Here is a 21,200-nt window from a genome sequence, read left to right on the forward strand (position 1 = left end):
ATTTTTCTGTTTAATAATTTTAATGTTTGATTGATAATTTGATTAATGCAATAAACTTTGCATATCGATATTATTAATTACAGGTCCACTTCATTATCACATTAATAAAATGATGATTCAAATGATAATTTGAAATTTATAATGGAAAATGATAATTGATTTTTATAATATAGACTTTGTATAATATAAATATAAAAATGTAAATCTCCATTTTGTTTACTTGCTTCCTCAATTGCTAATTAATTTATTAACTATTTGTTGCTTTTATACTGCAAGCATTGTAGCCATCTTCAATTATATATGTTTTTGATAAATTAGTTTTACTAATTAACAGGAATTACAATTTTGATTTCCTGCGTATATATGTGAATGTGTATTTGATTCATTCGCAAACAAGGGCTATAGAGATAATGCCTTTATAAATGTTATTAAAATATAACGGAATATGTGAATATGAATGTATTACAATTTGTGTCTATATGCATTTTATTCGTAATCGCTTGCAGTAATCGCGAGATACATTTGATATAAAATAGAATGAAAAAATTAGGCATTTTATCAGGAAGAAAAATTTTTTTAAAGATAAGCAATACTAAAACGAAGCTTCATGATGCCACGAATTATAATCACAGTCTGCTAGTAACTTCAAATAATTGTTCGCATCTGCGACAATAACTGTTATTGCATACATAACAAATTTTTTAATTAAAATATATAAACATATATAAACATATATGAAATACATTCATATATAAATGACTACTAATGATAAAAATATCTAGACTTATATGAAAGTAAGAAATAATTATTTAAAATTAATTAATTAAATAATTAATTAATAATCAATAATTCGCTGAATAATCAATTTTAAATATATATTAAAATAAAAATATTCCTTACATGTCGTCACAGATGCGAACGTATCGCCACGAAATGTCAATCAGACATCGATGGAAGCTCGTTTGTAAGGAAAGTACCAGATGTCACAAAATTCGAAGAGAAAAGGCCTGCATATTAGGCCATCTCAAGGCAGTGTATATTTCCGATCCATGATCGAGAGCCATAAGAATATCGTCAATTGTTCGGTACTTCTATGAAGGCGAGCTACCTCAAGCTGATTCGTTGTTTGCAATAAAAATAAAAAAAGATAGATAGTACGTTAAATAACCCGTGAAATCTTTGAAATGTGACGGGAATTAATAATGCAACGCGAAAACGCTTCACGATTACTGCAAAGAACAAAAGGAGACAGTCCTTTATTCGAAGTAACTGGCGTCTTATAATACAGCCAGTCTTTTATACACAAATGTTCACCAATATGGAATAACTTTAATTTCGGTTTAACTTAGTGTTTATCTTTTTCAAATCCTAAAAATTAGACGAAGATAAAGAGTAAATTGAACTGAGAGATTAAAGTTACATTGGTGAAATCGGGTAAAAGCGGCTGATATTTTATAATATAGCCGGATATCAATGTCTTATATTACTTAATATTTTCACTTTTCGTCTTTCGTAATGAACGATGTTTCTTCGTTCGGCTTATATTAAATATTTACTACTAAATTACATAATTACTGCTTTAATCATAACGCGTTCTCCACGCGGCGTTAAATTTACAAGCTCTCGCTACAGTACGGACCATGAACCGCAAATTATTATTAGGAATGTATCGGTTCAGCAAAATGTTTATTATTGTGATACACATATATAATTGCCTAAGACTACATGTACATACACATGTTATACACGCGCGTCCTGGTCACATAACGTTAACGAATATTCACACATGTGTACAGCGTATGTACATACAATATAATATAATAACTTTCGATTGGCTTGAGTGCGTATTATGTACAAAAGGCGCGTAACACTTCTGACTTCGCCGGCGAGTCTTAAAATATTATTCTCATTTTATTATTGTCCGAGTTCACCACAGTTACGACAAGTGAGTGTAATTCGGTATTAAATATGGAAGGCCATCTTCTCCACAAAAAAAACAGTTCGCGTCGCTTACATTAATTATCAAAACGAATATTCTGTCGAACAATCCACAGTACTTTACGTCATATGTAAATCACCTTTCAGTATCCTGGTAAAGGTCTTTTTGAATTGTTGATTCGCCAGAGCGTAGCAGAAAGGATTCATAGGACTATTGGCGTAGCACAGAAAATATGAGAACATGAAGAGATGCTCGTTCGTGCATGGTGGATTTGAGCAGAATCCTTCTACCAGTGCTAATACGTGATAAGGTGTCCAGCAAGCGACAAACGCCCCCAAGATGAAAGAGATCGTACGAAAGGCCTTGCGCGCTCTGTTCTCTGTTCGTGATTTTTGTCGGCCTACCATGAGATCCTTTTTCTGCGTTTTAGCTTTCAATCGTTTCCCAATAGACTTCACAAAGTCGCGCCTGGAGCCGTTCTGTTCCGTGTCCGATGTTTCCTTCTTCTTCTGTGATTGACTCTTCGCTTCCTGGCTATTCGTGGCGACCGAGGCTGTCGGCATTATGCTGCTAGATGATGAATTCTGTGGCGGATTACTACTCGCCTTGGTGGGTTGATCTGAGAATTGTTCCGTACTATTAGACGATTCTATCGGCATAGCCGCAGTCGTTGTGATCACCGTCGTTGTCGTCACCGCTTGACGCTTCATCTTATCAGTATTGACGGAGACCTCAGTGTGTACCTTGTTGATGGGTGATGTCTGCGACGCGACGTTTGTCTGATGTGTGATGAACACGCGCGGCGGGTGCGTTTGACTCGATGCATTAGACATTATAGGTGGATGGTGCAGATGCTGTTTGCTCTGTGCGATTTGAGCAAGCTGACTGGTACCAGCTTGCTGCGCCGTCGCCCTGATAAGAGCGGTTTGCAACAGGCTGGTACTCGCGCCGGCTGTCATGGTGTTACCCAAAATAGGCGACGGGGGTGCTGTTGACAGCGGATTAGCCAGGCTGCAGGAGAAGGAAGACGGTGGACTCTCGTAAGAAGGACTGGGCAAGATAATGGAGCTCTCATCCATGTACCGCAAATCGCCGCCGTCCAAACCAGTAAGGATATCATAAGTGCCATGACCGTGAGAGCATACGATCAATGATCTAGGTCTATCGGTCGACGAGGACATTGTCGGACTGTCCGATACTGGCGGACTACTTTGAAACTGCATAGGCGGCGGTATAATGTTCTGTTGACTGTTACTAATCGACGTTCGCTTAAGTTGAGTGGGTGGTGTCACCTCGATCGAGATAATTGATTGTAGATTGCCATCGGCATCATTTGATTTTAAGGATTGTTCTGGCGTCAATGTTCGGCTGCTGGACTTGTCGGGCTCGGCGGGATTATCGGTGTCTAGAAGACTAAGCTCCTGTATCTTCGGCAGTGTTTGAGCTTTCTGCGTCGACGTGTCGCGCGTAGGACTCGTCGGCAAAAGTTTCTTCGCCGTTGGCACACTCAGCTCAACTTTGATCGGTACAATGCCGTTCAGGCGTCCGTTGGTGGCGAAAACTTGTAGAGCACCGGATTGGGCTACTAGACCCGCCAGCGAAGACCGCTTTCTGATATTAACTGGCTGTGAGGTACCGATGGTGCTTTCCTCGTCGGAGTCGAAAGCAGGGCTACTGGAGCGTTCGGATTTCTCAGTTTCCATCACCGTGATATTCGAAATGTTTTTGCTTGAATCCGGCAGCAATGCGCCATCAGTTTTTGAGATCATTTTTTGTGTAGTTGTCGCGTCCATGCCAATGACACTATCATCTATTGACGTAGCTCCAATCTTCGGTTTGTCCTGACTCAGCAAAGTACTCTGTGTTTTAGAAATACCTATACCAGCAGCGCGACCGGCCATACCGGACATCGCGCCGGCGCTCAACGCGACCATCGATTGCATCTTACGCTGCTTGGCCTCACTTTTCTTCTGCATGTCATAAGCGGTTTTGTATATACCGCCATAAAGGATGAACAGAACGATCAACGTCGTCCAATAATATCCTATTATTAACGCGGTATTGAATACCGGATCTTTGAGGAACTGTACGGCGCACTGGCCCGGATGTAGGTCTCTGTAACCAATAAAATGCTCCCAACCGAAGATGCTAATGAAAAACAATAGCGCAGGTATGATCCAGGTGATGGTCACCATCCAGATTACGCGCTGTTCCGTCCGCCAACTGCGATACTGCGCGGCTATCTTCACCGAACAGAAGCGATCGATCGTGATCAGCAGAACAGTGTACTGAGACACAAGGCATACCGTATAGTCCACTGACAGCCATAGATCGCAGAGGAGAGGTCCTAGATTCCAATATCCCATTAACACGTAGACTGTGTAGAACGGCATCGACACGGTGCCTGCACAACAATTACGTCGTTACTTGTATAGTCGGTTTCTGTTGCCACGTGTATCTGATTACTCGTATTCTGCATTCAGACAGACCTCACGATAACCAAATTACACATCTCGTATGATTATCATCACGATGAATGCATCGGGATCTGTTCATAACTGAGAAATTTGCATTAGAAATACTATCAAACGGTCGTAAAGCTATGCCCAAACATCCTATCAAAGGAAGCGAATCGAAACGCGACGTGCTACAAATCATATTGTAATTAAATTTGAAATTGGTGATGAACGATAATTAACAAAATTAATGACAATTTTAATATTTCGATATAAAAATGTATTCTTTTGCTGCGATATTTATATATTTTATAATTAATAACGCTTTAACAATAATTTCTATGGAAGTCATAAGATATAATTAATATCAACTATGTTTAATATCATTCTGAAAAACTATAGATCTCTTAAGAACTATTGATAAATCTTTTCGATGAAGTAATTACTATGATATTAAAAATTACAAAATTATTAAGCAACTATCGTCATTTATAATAATTATAATAAAATTAACTATTAATAACTTTCCAAATTTTATTTATAAATATACGAATTTATAGAAATATTTATCTAATTATAAGAAATATGATAATTTTCAACAAAATTGCCTTTATAAATCTTTTGCTTTTGACATATCGCGTTGTCAACGACATGATTTATATTAGATATTCCAAACAGATCACCACGATTACATCGTGGAATCATTTTTACGATTCAACTTTTATAGTAAGGAAAGGCGAAAATGAAATACGGAAATTTTATAGGACTTACCGATAAGCATATCAGTGGCAGCTAATGATGCAATGAAATAGTTGCTCGGTTGCCTGATGGCTTTATCTACGATAAATGCCAGAAGAACGAGGATGTTACCACCGATAGTTAGCAGTATGCATATCGCCAAGCAGATAGCAATCAGTATGGTCTGCCAGAGCGTAAATGGTGGCAAAACGGGCACTAGAGATTCTGTTTGGTAAACGTAAAGCTTACGTTAACATTATTACATTCGGTTTTATCAGCAAATGAAACACGCGATATGATTTTAATATGGAAATGTTTATAATTCGGCAATTATAATTTTAAGGGCAATTTATAATTTCAATGGATTTAATAATGTACTTGCATTAAAATATTATTGCATAATTTAAAGAAATTAAAACAATTATATGATTTCATATTAATAAATATGAAACGCAATAGAATATATTCTCAATTTTTTATAATCAATTACTTCGTAATATTTAAATATAAATAAAATATGAGTTTTCGCAATTGTTAGTTTTTAATACTTGAATACTTGCTCTGCAAGTCGCGTAATTGTACCTTAATTTCAATTACATTACCCGATGTCGAGGAGGTCGTTGCGTTTCCGAAAGTCGAGGTATTTGTCGCGTTTGTCGGGAACCAGTCGGGCAAAAGTTCCGCGTATTCACCGCTGTTCCAGCGCGGATCATCCGGGTCAGGCCATGTTCCATTTAGCTGGGTACATTCTGCCCTCAAAATCTGATTATACACGAATCGACATAGACGCTCCCGTTGTCTCTTCAGCTTCCTAAGAACAATGGAGAATTTTTTATTATGAATCATAAAACACGAAAAACGGAGGATCTGAATATCAGTGTGTGGGTGAATGAAAAATCCATTACGGTAAATTCATTAATTAGTATAAAGTAACACGAATACGGCTTTATGAAAATAAAATAACGCTAGCATGAGATACCGTCACCTCTAAATTTTTCTACGTAAATTCGCTGTAACAATAGAGTAAATCTAGGCTAATAATATGCGTACAAATAAAGCACTAAGCATTTACGTAATTACAGTCGAGAGATGAAATTACGGATTAATTCCATTTGTATTCGACTGCTATTTCTATCCACACGTGTAAATTACATTTTACGCATAAAGAGAAGTTCGATAGTTCGATGAATCACAATGTTCCTATTCCTTCGTCGTAGCTGCATGTTTGTTACCATCGAAGAAAATGTGACACCGGTATTTCCTGATTCTCTACACAGCGACATGTACAGTCCTACTCTCTGGAGCGTCCCTACAGTGGCGACACGAGAAACGAGTCAAAGGCGCTGAATACACCAGGAGCACAATGAGCTTGAAATAAGCATGAATGGGACCACATTCAACCTCCGCGCTAGTCTCATCACCGGTAGGCAAAAAGCGACAGGGTACACCTTAAAGAGAGTGAACCAAACCATTTTTAAATTATTCACGTAGTCGATTGGAATTCCACATGATCTGAAATTACGGATAATAGTCCTCCTTTTAGTAATTCAAAGACTGAATAGCTTGAATCGAAGCTATCAAACAATTCTTATCGATATTGCACCATTTCAAAGCGAATCAAACGCTATTGTCCTTTATTCACTTTTGTGCAGCGCGCGTTTTCGTAATAAAAACTAAAGAACATTAAATATCCATATTAACAAACAATGGAAATTGATACTTTACATATTTATCTTTTTATTTTTGAGATACATTGTTTTTAATGTCATTAATTATTACTTTCATCAAATTTGTAATTCTTTTATAAATTATAGAAACTCTAAACTTATAAATTATAAAAATTATAAACTTTGTCTTATATAATGTTATTCGAAATACAATCTGATTATGTAATATTTGTAAATATGTAATATATAATAACAATTCAATCTGACAGATGCTAAAATAATGCAAACATTTCATACATGAGCTGCCAATGCAGTTCCGGATATTCTATTATAAGATTGAATGAGAAATCTAACTCCAGCTTAGCAAGTCATTTTAGTGAGGAAAACACGAGTCACAGATTATCGCGTCTAAAGTTCAGCTGCATTGAAGTTCTCATGAAGGATAAAGCGTTTGAGTATATGATACACCCTCGATTTTCGTGCTTTCTTCGACGTCAAAGAAATTCTCGGCATTCAACGTCGACAAGCATTATGTCACCATAGAGCATATTGATACAATGGGTAATTTTTTGCACGATCCGTATAATGTGAATAGTGAATATATTTTTCCTTACATTATATCATAATTGTACTTCTAGTATTATTTTATATTTACAAATACAAGTCATTTAATTCACGTTAATTTTTTATTCAACTTTATTGAATTTAAAACGACATTGATAACCAGATTGTTTTTATAAAACAATTACGAGTTTATAAATTTAAATTATGTATACACAAATTTATATGTTTCAAAGTGAGATTATTATTTATAATTTATCAAAATTAATACGATTTATTATTATATTTATACTATATATTAAAATTATATTAAAATTAGTAATTTTTAAATTATAAAATAAGATTCAATAAATTTAAAAAAGACAAAGGGCTACGAGCCTAAAATTAATCGTTATAAATTAAAATTTGAAATTGAAATTTGTTAATAAATAAACATGTCATATAATTAAAATATAAAACTTTAATTTGTCGATAATACAAAACAAAACAAACGTTTCGATTCCTGGTTTGGATCATTATCAATGTAAACAAAAATAATAGTGGAAATATTATATAGATAAGATATATAAAAATTATAATCGCTTTCGATCGCAGTATTAATTATCAAGCTCACTCAATATGAAATAAATGTTATAAGAATGTTGTAATCGATAACCATGTATTCCTCTAGATTGTGCATGTAGATTATACAAACATAATAATTTTTACTTTCATAAATATGGAAATTTACGAACGCGGTTCTTTTAATACACACATAGCTCTACTTTCAGAATTTTACAAAATTGATGAATCTTACACAGTTAACATTATTATATGGCAGATCTCCAAGAGTAACTGAAGAACCGCGAGAGAATAAAGAATGAGTTACGAGATTCTTTGTTTCCCAAGAGTAAATACTTGTTCTCGTTATTCGTGAGCATCCTTCTTGTGTATCTCTACCGTAAAATCATCCGTAAATACTTGTCCTTGTTATTAGGACTGTATTTCTATCTTATACCACTATATTGTGAAACGTTCGTAAAAAAAAGATCGACACTTGTAATTATCTGAAAGTACAGTCATTTGGTTAAGAAGAATCGGGGAAAAAATTTTATAATAATGGAAAGCAAAATTTTTACTCGGCGAAAGAAAGTTTGTTAACATAATACGTGTATATCATAGTTACAAACTTTGTCAGTTATAATATGGAATGTTTGCATGAATAAATAGAAACAAGATCGTAGAAAAAAATAACATTTAGAAAATTGTATCATTAGTTTTATTATTTTTTTGAAAATTAATAATTCAGTATGTGGCAATTAATAATCTCAATTAAGAATTATATAAAATTATATAAAATTTGTTTCATTAATAAATTATTGTTATTATAATTATTATGTAATATATTATACAATATAGCACATATAGAGTTTCTTATTTTACGAAAAACATGTTTTAACAAGTTAAATTGTGAATAAAAAAAGTATTTTCAGTAATTTCACGAAATCGAGTTACAAACTGATTTTCCAGCTTAAATTGTACGATATAATGAAGAAACTTGTAACCAATGTTCGCGTTCACATCCTCTCTCTAACTGCACGAGTTAATTCGATCTAATGTAAAATGACGTAAATTACAGCACTACTACTTCCTGTCATTTGCATAAGCACGTAGTATCAACATTTCAGAAAGTTTTTTTTTTAATCACAAGGGAGGAAAAAAGCAAGAAAAAGGCAAAGGGCGTTACAAGAAGAGACACGCAAGTGGATTGTAAGACTCACGAAGGGGATTCAGCTCGTCAGAAGGATATCCCTCCTGAACCTTCACACATGAAGCTTCGCTTTATTAACGCTAAAAATATCTACTTTATATCAAGCAGACAATAGTGTATGTATCCAACATTATTATAAAAATGTACAATCAATATGTAATTTATATTCATATGCGTTTAATATATCCAAAGTATTTATTAAAAAAACGCATATATAAATTAAAATGTATATAGAGTATTACATTATTACGATTATGATTTTATCAAGAAAGTAGAAAAACAATAAAATAACAAAAGGAATAAATATTAAATCTACAGCATTAATTAAATGTAACCCAGTTGTTAAAAAAGCAATAGATTTAGTGAAAGGAATATTCAATTAACTTGTATAATTTAAAAAATCTATATAGAAAATCTTATTACATTAAAATATATATAATTTTGATTGTTTATATTGTTTTATAACATTTTCTAAGACTTTTTACTTGTAGAAACAATTCTTTCGGCTATGTAACTTTGAACATAGTTACATTTTTACGTCATATTCTTCGAATACTTGCTAGGTAAAAAAAAAACAAAAACATTTGCTCCATTTTATTCATGCAATCCATTGTCCCCGCTACATTCGTTGAGTGTGACTTGTCAGCCCGCACCAGCTACACGCCAGTATCTTGCCAGTCGAATGGACACTGAGCCGGTGTATCGAATCGCGTGGACATTCGTTAACACCATGGCGCAATAGCGCTCAGTGACAGAATGTGTTGTGTGCATGTCCCTTTTAGATGTGCGCGAGCAGGTTTCGTCTGTGTACATATGCCGAGAGAGGGTGGCAAAGGGTGGAAGCTATACAAGCCTTGGTGAGCAGAGGATCATCGCCGTGGAATGGCATGATCATACGGACGGATGGAAGGGCCGCACTGGAAGGAGAAAGGCTGAGAGGGCGACTGAAAGAGAGGAGCAAATAAAAAGTTGGACCGTGTTGTAAGCGGGGAAAAATTACAAGGAGATAGCGGAGCAGGAATGACGGCGAGCGACGGCAACAAGTACCCCGTCGGCGTCGTTCCAGTGTATCGTAAATATTGCAGCAGCAAGCGAGAGACTCGACGAACCAACCCAGATTCGTTATTTGTCAAATCGAACTGATTCACAACAAGAATATAAAATATACGATCATAGAGATTTTTGATTTAAACAATTTAGAGATTCGAGAATATAAATAACGGACTATATCCTTTATCTAATTTTTTTAATAAAACTTTATTGTAACAGAGTATGCGTTCATTTATAATTACAAGATAGCTAAAACTTGCTGAAAATTAGTAAAATACTTTATCGAGTAGTAAATACTTTATCGAACAATATGATTCATTAATATTGAAAAACTTTAAATTTTAAAAATCTAGTACACCTTGTGTTGTTATAATAATTTTTCTGAAAATAACTTTTTATCTAACAAAAAAATCACTGTTTTTATTAACATGATCTTTTGGCTACTGATAATTCATCCTTGAAGATCGACAACAGCATCGCATTTATGGTTCCATGTTACAAGTTTTCTTCGCCATATGTTTGCAATCGCCTCTGAAGGAAATCTTATTTTTATTTTCCTGCCCGGCTACTGAATGGAACATTTCAAAAGACTCTCTCACCCTCCTCGCCAAAATACATAACCCATAGCTGCAGGGTAATATTGGAGCAGATAACGTTAGTTCCTCTCAACAGTGCATCTTCAAGTGATATGATTTTCTTTAAATTCTCCTCTTCAAGGTCGAAGCAACTTTAAATCAATTTTGAAGAGAGAACACATAGATATATGGCGAGAATCAAGCTATTTTATGCGTAATATAAAGGAATGACGATCATAAAATGCATGAACAGAAAAAGAACGCTGATTTCCTGGCGTGTACTACACTTTTATCTTCTTCTCGGAAAAAAATGGCTTTTCTCTTTTAAAAGTCATTTGATCTCTTAGAATTCTTTTAATATAACAGAAGATACTTTTTAATATAATTTATATACTTGCAGATACATATTTGCAGTGTACATATCAAATAATACAATAGACGAAAAAGACATGAACGCAAATTGTTTAAAGGAATAACATCTTCTAAAATGAAATTATAAAATAAAAGTTTTATTCGTATAATTGCAATCGCATTATTTTTTGTTATATTGCACAATTACGTATATCTATAATTTCTCTAAACATAATTTAAATCCTTTATTGACGAAAATATATTGAGATATTGAGATTAATATGATATGATAATAATGACATATTAACTGCTCTAATTTTGTCGATTAATTGAATTAATTAAATATTTACGTAATAAACTATCTTATTTGTCTGTGCTTTATGATCCGTTATTTTTAGAGAAATTTTTATATAATACAAATATTCGCGATGATATTATATCACTTTTCTTCAAACATACATTTCTTCTTTACACTTCTATTTTGTTCTTGTTCGCTGTTTACTTTCTCATTAAGTCGCACTAACAGAAGACGTACGTAAGTTCGCCGATTAAAGTGGTAGAACTTTGTACAGTTCCCACAAAATTACACTTTATAACAATAAAGAGAAACAGGTCTTCTCAAGAGACGCTGAAGATCTCTCTACTTTACCAAAGTTTCTTCCTTTACACAGATTTCGTAATATTGGACTGAACTTCTGACAATACACGCTAAAATGTAATTAACTGTAACTGGATTTTGTATAAAATCTTCCGTGACAAAATCTTTCTTCTTATTTAAAAAATTATCCAAGAAGATACGATGATCTTTTATTTCTTCGAAAGCTTTAGCCAAAAGCCGTCGTATATATAACACGTATCACATTTGCCGACGTATCTAGAGCGAAACAATAATTCGTATCTTGTGATGCTAGTTGATTATTAAGCGGAAGCTTAATATGGGGATTAGAGATCAAATCAGATTTACACTTTAGCTGATAGCGAACGCGGCTCTATAAATATGGGTAGGATACGTTACGGCGGCAAACGTGTTACGACATCGTAGGATGATAGCGTTGCTGCGGTGATGTAGCAGACTGCGAAGGGGAATCTCGATCGCCGCGAGGGAATGGAACGAATCTATTTAATAACTCTTGCTGACGTACGTGCGCGCGCGCGCGCACGATCGCCTTCGGCGTGGTACTGAAACCGCCGGATAAACCAACCCAATAGCGCTCGAAAAGCAAATCGTAAACCCCTGTGGTTACATCGTCGTCACAGCAATCGCGCTATACTTATGCAACTTTGCCGCAACTGTTATGGATCTATATATGTTCAATAGTACACTCGCGCGAAATGAAAAACCCGAATTTTACTTCCGGTGACAGAACGTAAACTTTTTCCATTAATCGCGATACTGCCGCGAGATTGACTTCGATGCTGACTTAGCAACATAAATCTCGCATATTTATCTTTAACAATAATTACAAAATAACAAAGAGAAATAAGATTGTCGTTGAATGGCTCAAAAAGATAGACCGTTTTTGGAAATGCCGGCAGCTTATAATTTACTCCTTTCTCGATAAATATCGCTCCACATCAGCTTGATAAACAAAAGACTCTATTATCTACATAATAGGATTCCGATAAGAACTTTAATACGCTGCTATTATGAACTACCGGAGCCTATAAAACGGTGGATTAAAATTGCAGAGAAGGAGCGTCGGACCACTAAAAGCGAAGGAAGCTAAGGAAGCTGTAGATTCAAGCATTGGATTAATTTTTGAAACGATATATCTAGATTGAATGTTATACTTGAATGAACGATATATTTGAGATCATCTCGTCGATCATCATAAATTTCAATATAACCGTTTTGAACGAACATATTAACTCGTACTTCGAGTCTTGAGCCTTCTTTACATGGGAAAAATCTTTACACGGAAATTACCATCGAAGATTACATATGAAAAACTTTCGACTGTTAATATTATTTTAAAAAATTACAGATGTCGGTCTAAATATTTTTCAACAAAAATGAATATAATATTACATCTTGATTGTAAATCAAATTAAATACTGATCTATGAACTGTCAATGTGATTGCGTAAGTTTTAGTAGAAACGTTAAACTATTTTATAAAAATATTTTTATTCGTTTACTCTACAAGTTTTTTAAAAATTATGAAAATGTTTATGTACGCAATACATTAATTTCCTTCATATTTCATCGCAACGCAATTGACAAAGATGCAAAGATGCGACCAGCGAGTAACATTATGGTGACATTACTAAGATGAAATGTTCCGTGCTGCAAAACTACACGCGCGGGATACGTATCCTTTATGAAACCGACGCGACGAACAAGGGAGTTATCTATTAATTTCCACCAATTACACGCCACCTAACCAACTTGTCCTTTCAGTCGGAAATCGCGCAGGTACGTACTAGACTGTACGGCACCGTATCAGAATTTTCAAGACTCAACTTCAAATTATACAAGTTATTCTGATTTTCATTATTGCAATATTTTTTTTATCTCTCGAAATTTTCAATCATGAAAAAACAATAAAATCTTAATCAAATAGCTTATATCTTCTATTTTTTTTACTATATTCTGTTTTTAAATTCTTTGATAATTAGATAGAATTTTTTTCCTTTGAATACAATCTTTAAATTATAAGCTACATTTTTTTCAGTGTGATTATGAAAGAAATAGGTTTCTATTTTGATGAGAGCTATTAGAATATGATAATTTGTAAGCGAGTTAATATAATACATCATCGGTTAACGTAATGTCCATTTTCGGAACATGATAAGAGAGAAATGGTCATTTAGGAATATTTGAAAAAAATCAAATGACATCAACCTCCTGAATATACATTCGACAGCCTCAGCGTGATTGATAAGTTCGATAAATGAAACAGCTAAAATTGGCTTTGTGTACAAAATATTTATCATGTTATCAAAATACTATATTTATCAAGTTATACATCTAATTCAAATTCTATTTAAACATCATTCCGATAAAAGTCATTCTTTATGATTGAATTATGATCAGAATTTAACTAAAAACATTATAGCAAATCGTAAGATGAACCTCGATATCCTCTATGATTCCGTACAGTTAATGGAATTGAATGAAAATGAATACTCATTAATTTATATGCACATTGTGCTGATGCACTCTACCTTATTAAATTTAAAATAACGCGCATTAAAAATCAAAACTGAGTATCTAATTTTGAGTATGATGTACATGTGCCATGAAGATATATATATATATACGATATGAAATTATAAGTTCTCAATACTAATTAAGCGGTAGGCATAGTGGACCTAGCATGCCTAGATTTAATTTCGCGAGAAACTGCAATGCCATATTCAAACGATGAACATGAGGCAATGATGCAGGGAACATTCACTAATCGAATTAATGAGCTCTAACATACTTTTTGCTTGAAAAACTCATTTCATTTCAACGATGACATCTGCAACGCCTTCCATCAAGTTTTTTTTTTTTCATTATAAATCAAGTATCACTAATTGAAATCGTGACGCATCTTCTTCTATTTAGTTTACCTATTCCAGCATCCAACAAAGAAACTGAAACAACAATTGAAAAAAAATGCTGTTGTAATGCATCCATCTTATAATTTGTTAGATAAGATTTAAAACTTAAGAGCCTAACTTAACAGTCTTGTGATGCTTATAAATTATTAAATACTATATTCATAATATTAAACGTGGTTGCTAAAATAATGAAGCTATGAATATTTTCATTATTAACATACAGAATTTTTTAACATTCTGTTCTTTTAAAATTGTAAAATAAAACATCTAAAGTGTTATAAAGATATTCGTGCCATTTATACACTTGCGTCATAGATATAAAAATTCGCAAGTCATCCCGGCAAAATTATGCATACCATTTATGTACGTGCGCATCTCTCTCTCTCTCTCTCTCTCTCTCTCTCTCTCTCTCTCTCTCTCTCTCTTTTTAACGCTTTTTTCTTTATATTAAAGTAATGTCCTTCATCGTTTACTCAACAAACTAAATATGTTGGTAAGTATATCCCTATCTCTAAAAATATTATAAAAGATAGCCTTTGAAGACATAGTTTTTCACACAGGTCTGACATGCTATCGATTTCCCATTACATTCCGCGGATATGTAGCATATACATATCTAATATCGCACATGATATTATAGTATAGGATGTTTATGAATCGCACCAACAAACTTTCAAAGTGTTCGTGAGTAAAATAGAAGATTTTCTCTTGTAATTTTCTGCTACAAGTCTCTTGTTAGTCGCAAGTAGGAAGTGCTTCTTGCTAGAAAAGTTTTTACATGCTAAGTGGACTTTAGATTATAAACTGCCATGTATTAAAGTTTTTGAGTAAAAAATATTTGTCTCATGTGTAAAAAAGTTGAGAACAAATAACTTTATTTTCACAATAATACGTTGCGCATTGCACGTAAAAATGGCTACTCTCTGTACATTTTCTAAGATTTGTATGCACAATCGAGAATATGTAGATAAATTGAATCTCACGATTTTAGATGTTGTCTATCTCGCTAGAAAAAGCAAAAATACGCGATACGAAAGCCGTACGAAAGCTTCATTCCAGCATACGAAGAATGCATTTTTCTCTCGGTTCTCTCCAGCATAGCAATGAAAATTCGAGAATCAATATTCCATGTGTGTCATCACAATGTGCTCCAGTGTCGTTCCCGTTGCTCGATCTATTTTATTTGTTCTCTGCATATGCTGTAATCGTGCGTCAGTTCTGATACACAAAACTGGGAAACGACGAAGATAATTCGTTACACGTTGGCTTAACGTTTGGGCAATTGGAAATGCGCGAGAGAATCATATAAAACAATTTAAAGTATTGGATATAATTTTATAGTGTATATTGTCAAATCACTTCAGAAAGGTAAACTCTTTATTTTTATTATTTATTGCAGAATTTAACTCAAATTTGTTCTTCTATAAGCTTGATTTAGAAACGATAAGCGATTTATAAACAATTTATATACAATTCTTTTCATATAATAAATTGAGGAAATAAAGACAGAAAGAGAGAGAGAGAGAGAGAGAGAGAGAGAGAGAGAGGGAGAGAGAGAGAGAGGAAAGAAAATCATATTTATATAAAGTAAAAGTGTTATTTCGAGAATTCTAATAATGTTGTATATTTCGCATGAAGAATCAAAACAAAATAAAAATAGAATGAACGACCCTCTTCTCTCTCAACCAGGATAACTAGAATTCCTTAGGGAACAGAAAGTCATACGACAATTGATCGCCGCATTATAATAGCGCAGTGTTAATCGCATGCATCATCTAGTTAGACGGTACATTACCAGTCGCGCTTTTACAGAGTGTCATTCACACAGTTAAACGAAACAATAGCATCCGCCTCGTGTTGGATGCAACAGTCGATTCATTTAATGGCTCTGTTCCATTTTAACATGCAACGTCGTCGCGCTAAAAGATAGGAATACCGAATGCCATCGACTCGCTATATTTTACCTACTGTATCTCTCAAAGCCGTTTTATCCTTCTCTCTCTTTCTTATATTTTGTTAAATTTTTCTGCAATAATATTGGTCAATTCCAGTTATTTATAGATTTATTATTTAATGCATGTTTATTTTATTATTAATGCTAAAATAATGCTAAATGTTGCAAAGAATCATTATATTTAGATTATAATTATAAGTTTACGTAAAATACTATTTTTAATATAACGTAAAATATTAATATAAAATAAAAATTAAATTAAAGTAAAAATTAATATAAAATATTAATTTTATAACAAATTAAATTAGAATAAAACTAGCAAAAATCTAGATGACAGTGCTAGATTCTACTTTTAATCAATTTATAGATTTCTTTCTACGTCTTTTATTTATTGCTATTTATTTCAAACATTATTAAATTATTAATTAGAAATTAATGTTTATTTAATACAATACATTCAATGTCAAATCAATAAAATGAAAGATGTAAGACACATAGATTATTTCAATCTTAAAATAATAGGCATTCAGATAGAGATCAATTGAATTTTATCATAAAGGGAATTAATAAATGTAGATAATAACAGAAGAATTGTTCTTACGTTACATTTCGCGTTACAAAAAAGGTACAAAATATCAGTCTGTCATTTCAACCAGTTACGATGGAAATCGATATTTCCGGGAAATGTAACCCAACATGTCACAAACTTCATAATATATCCGTTTTATGTATATAAAAGCATTTTCGATTTCGATCCGTTTACTACGATGAGGTTATTAAATATTGCAAATGTTACATTGACGTATGTTAACTTTACATTGACAAAACTTATATTGATATATGTATGTTAACGTATATATAATATACTATATATATGTATATATAATATAATAGATGTTACATAATTATAAATATACTGATTTAAAAATAGTAAATATTGTCATCTATCTTTTAAACAAAATTTTATCAATTCTTTTCTAATTTACTATCAATACTGTGTACAATTAAAATTTTACATTAATTACACATTAATTAAAATCTATTTCACTCTATAAATTAGAACGCTATCTATCATATTTCCTTCCGTCTTAAGTAAAGCATTCCCTCTCAATTGACGCGAAGATTTCGCGTATGCTGTGACATACATTGAATCTGCTCTAGTGAACGACTTTTGCCGTGGTCGACGTTGTTGGCTCACGCAACATTCGAAATTTTCACCTCAATCGCGTGCGCGCCAACAAGCGACATTGCTTGCGTGATTCCATGTCGTTGCACGACTTTTTCTTTCGTTAAATAACGACGTTCATACAATCATGCCTGACGTATTCGGCCAAGTAGCCCATCAACTAACTTAGCCGCGTGCTTCACCCCGTCGCATTGCCAGATTATCGTGGCCCTGCTAGGTCAAGGATGCAATTTGGCCCGAATTGGTTTATGCGAGTTTTATCCGTCAGCTCCGCAAATACCTCTGCTATCATATGCACGCGGTAACTATATAGACTATTTCAAACTATTGTATAAACGCGGTGCATACGGTGATGAAAGTTCGATCGTGTAAATCGACTTTGCGTAAAATGTCGATTATGATGTGTACAAATAGCTGTTGTACCAATCGTTGCTTGTCTTGAAATGTCATCACGTCAAACGTATTTATGCATTCAAGGAAACTAACAATATATAACATTATAAATTAAATGATCTTTAATAATTTCAAAAATTCAGATTGTAGAAAAAGATGAAAAAAAGAATGAATTGCAGATATTTAACATATTTTTCGCGATAGTTTTCGAAAGTAGGTACGCAACTTATACTTATAATTATGAAATAGAACAATAAATATCTCTTTTTTGTTAATATATCTTAAAGCAGGCCTGTCCAATTTGAACTCCGGAGCCAAAACGCAAAGCAATCGACACAAAAAAGAATTCAACGCGGGTAAGATTTCGGATAAGATTGGGGTAAGATTGACACTATAAAATGTCAATCGGATCTCCGCGTCCCCGAAATCTTACTCACATTCACTGAATTTTTTTGCGTCGATGGCTTTGCGTTTTGGCTCCGGAGCTCAAATTGGACAGGCCTATTTTAAAGTATTTCTACATCACGATTAAGAATAATTTCTAACTTTAATTTAAGTTAAATATATTTTTAAGTTAAATATATAGATAAAGTTATAGAAACTGATTATTTCAGGAATTTTAATAAATTTTAATTATTATGCAAATTATTATGTAAATTGTATAAAAAAAATAATTTTAACAATTTTAAGAATTCGTGATGATCATTTGGCTATTCGACGTGATTAAAATGGGAAAGAACTCGAAGAAAAATCTTGCCTTGAGAAGAGGGTGACTTCTCGAGGGAATTTTTTTACTTCAATTTTGTCCCTAATGAAAGTTCATTTCCTTTAGCCTTGATATTCCCAACGAAGTAGGGAACACAAACGGTGACCGTTGACTGTATAAGAAGCGCCGCGTGATGTTATTACCCCTCGATAATGAACAGTCCCAGAGAGGTAACGGCAACTTGGCAAAGTCGCTTGGAATTCAAGAAGGTCATTCCGCCAAATGATGAATCACTCATCTAAACGCGTTTAAATGCGTTTACAGTAACAAACCTCTCATTCTCGTGCTCTTTCGCGAGGACAGTCTCACAAATCTAATCAGATGGCCGTGCATTTACGTTAAATGGACTACCATTATCTCATAAGATTTGATTACGGCAACTGACATGTGATTGCGCTACGTGAGGAATAAAAGACACGCATCTTCATTAAAACAAATAAATTATAACAAAAATTTATTAAGTATGTAATATATCCGTTACAAAGTTGACGCTATTATAATTGTTATATTTTTGAAAAATTAAATGATTAATGTTATTTACAAGAGAATAATGTATTTGCTAATATATATAAGTCAATAAATAATTTTAATATATACGTTATCTTGATTTTTTAGGACAAGATTAAGGTTACTTCGTGATTTATAGTATCTGTGATCTATAGTATATATATAAATAAGTAAATTTACATTATTCTCTTAATATATATATGTATACAATACAGAGAATGTACAATAAATCGGTGAACCAATTAATAACGTCAGTTACTGTTATCTTATTAACATTGTCTTTGTGCCATCGATCTGTCTATCCTATTTCCCGTAGCACAAAATCCTTTGGGGATGTTAAAGATCGATGGAGCGAATGATGTTACACAGTGCAAGTACACGTCAGCAAAAAGGATTTGAGAGCAATCCGTTGTAGCCACGAAAAAGCATGCAGGAAGTATAAAAACTAGTTTTCGTACCCTACTTTTATAATAATGTTAAATAAAAATTTTGTATAAGAGAAAAACAAACAATAAATTTAATGTTTAAAATAAATATGGCTCGTAGCCTTTTTATTTTTTTGTTTTTTAAATTTTATGAGCTTTATTACTAATAAATATAAATATTAAACATATCTTTTTTAGCTTAGCTTTTATTATTATTTCTTCCACAAATACAATTTCGATGACGTTGCCTTTAGCACAATTACAGATTTCCTGAAAGATTAACGCAACATGATTGTACTGTGTCATAGTTAAAATCCAACATCTTTATGGAAATTTTTAATTCAGCAATCTATATTTTGCTACATTAAAATTATATTAATACACGCAAAATAATCTAACGTCTGCGCATCAGTGGTGTGATGGCTGTATGCAAATAGAAATTGTAACCATGCAGCTTGTTGTCTATATGCTAAAATTTGTAAAAACCCAAAGGACTACCTCACATGTGGAAAGCCATATTCCATTTATAGTTTCGCACATGGTCGTTTCCGCAGTTATGTACCAATCTGTTCGTTCTGAATAAAAGATCCGCGCTCTTACCATTGCGTGATGAAATCTGTGCCGATGGTGAAGATCGGTGCGGAAGTGCGATTGACCTCGGTGCCATTCAGGCTGCTTTCGGTGCCGTTCATCTCCATTCCACCAAACCGAGGCGGCAGCAACCTTCAAAGCTACTGCGCCTTCTCCTCCTCAATACCTAGTCATCTTTCGGACATCCTGAAAAATCGTAATAAAATAAAAATATTATATAATATTAAATATTCGGATATTCGCGAAAACATTTTCTTTTAAGCTTACATGTTTTTAAGTTTTACTAAAATTTATGATTAAATCTTGAAATAAATTCTCTTTTTATTTGGTCATGTCTTATAAATCTTTTTCTTAAAGTAGATTAAGTAAAGTAGAATTTACGACTAGGTATACGAAAAGTAAGAAACAAATCTTTTCTATTATAGCAGGTAAAACGATTAAAATTGTTATCATTGCAAGCAATATTATATCGCATGTTTAAGCCTTACTGATATGGTAAGCACTGCTTAAGATTTATCGAAGTATTACTGTCGATAATAAATATTTTTTTTGCAAATAACCGTGATAGTATTGTCAAGGTCAAACAAATAAAACGCAAAAAACCTCCCTTTGCGTGTAGCACGGCGGACTCCATGTTTTATATTTATGATTATGTCTTAGAAAATGTGGCCGTTACAGAAAACGTACAATGCCAGTTGTATAAATGCTATGAATAGGGAACAATATTTGTCATTTAATTGCTT

At 33.2% G+C, this 21,200-nt stretch overlaps 1 protein-coding gene across 1 annotated transcript; it reads right to left on the bottom strand.

Annotated features, from left to right (window-relative positions):
• Window positions 1-1,841: 1,841 nt before the first annotated feature.
• On the bottom strand, window positions 1,842-20,629 carry LOC108692367 (probable muscarinic acetylcholine receptor gar-2). Its single transcript, XM_018200590.1, has 4 exons — window positions 20,467-20,629; window positions 5,736-5,944; window positions 5,167-5,358; window positions 1,842-4,343 (listed from the first exon to the last, which is right to left on the bottom strand). The coding sequence occupies exons 1-4, from the start codon at window positions 20,562-20,564 to the stop codon at window positions 2,059-2,061; spliced, it is 2,784 nt and encodes a 927-aa protein (XP_018056079.1). The 5' UTR covers window positions 20,565-20,629; the 3' UTR covers window positions 1,842-2,058.
• Between the last annotated feature and the right edge of the window lie 571 nt (window positions 20,630-21,200).

The sequence above is a fragment of the Atta colombica genome, unplaced genomic scaffold, assembly GCF_001594045.1.
Source record: "Atta colombica isolate Treedump-2 unplaced genomic scaffold, Acol1.0 scaffold107, whole genome shotgun sequence".
NCBI lineage: Eukaryota > Metazoa > Arthropoda > Insecta > Hymenoptera > Formicidae > Atta > Atta colombica.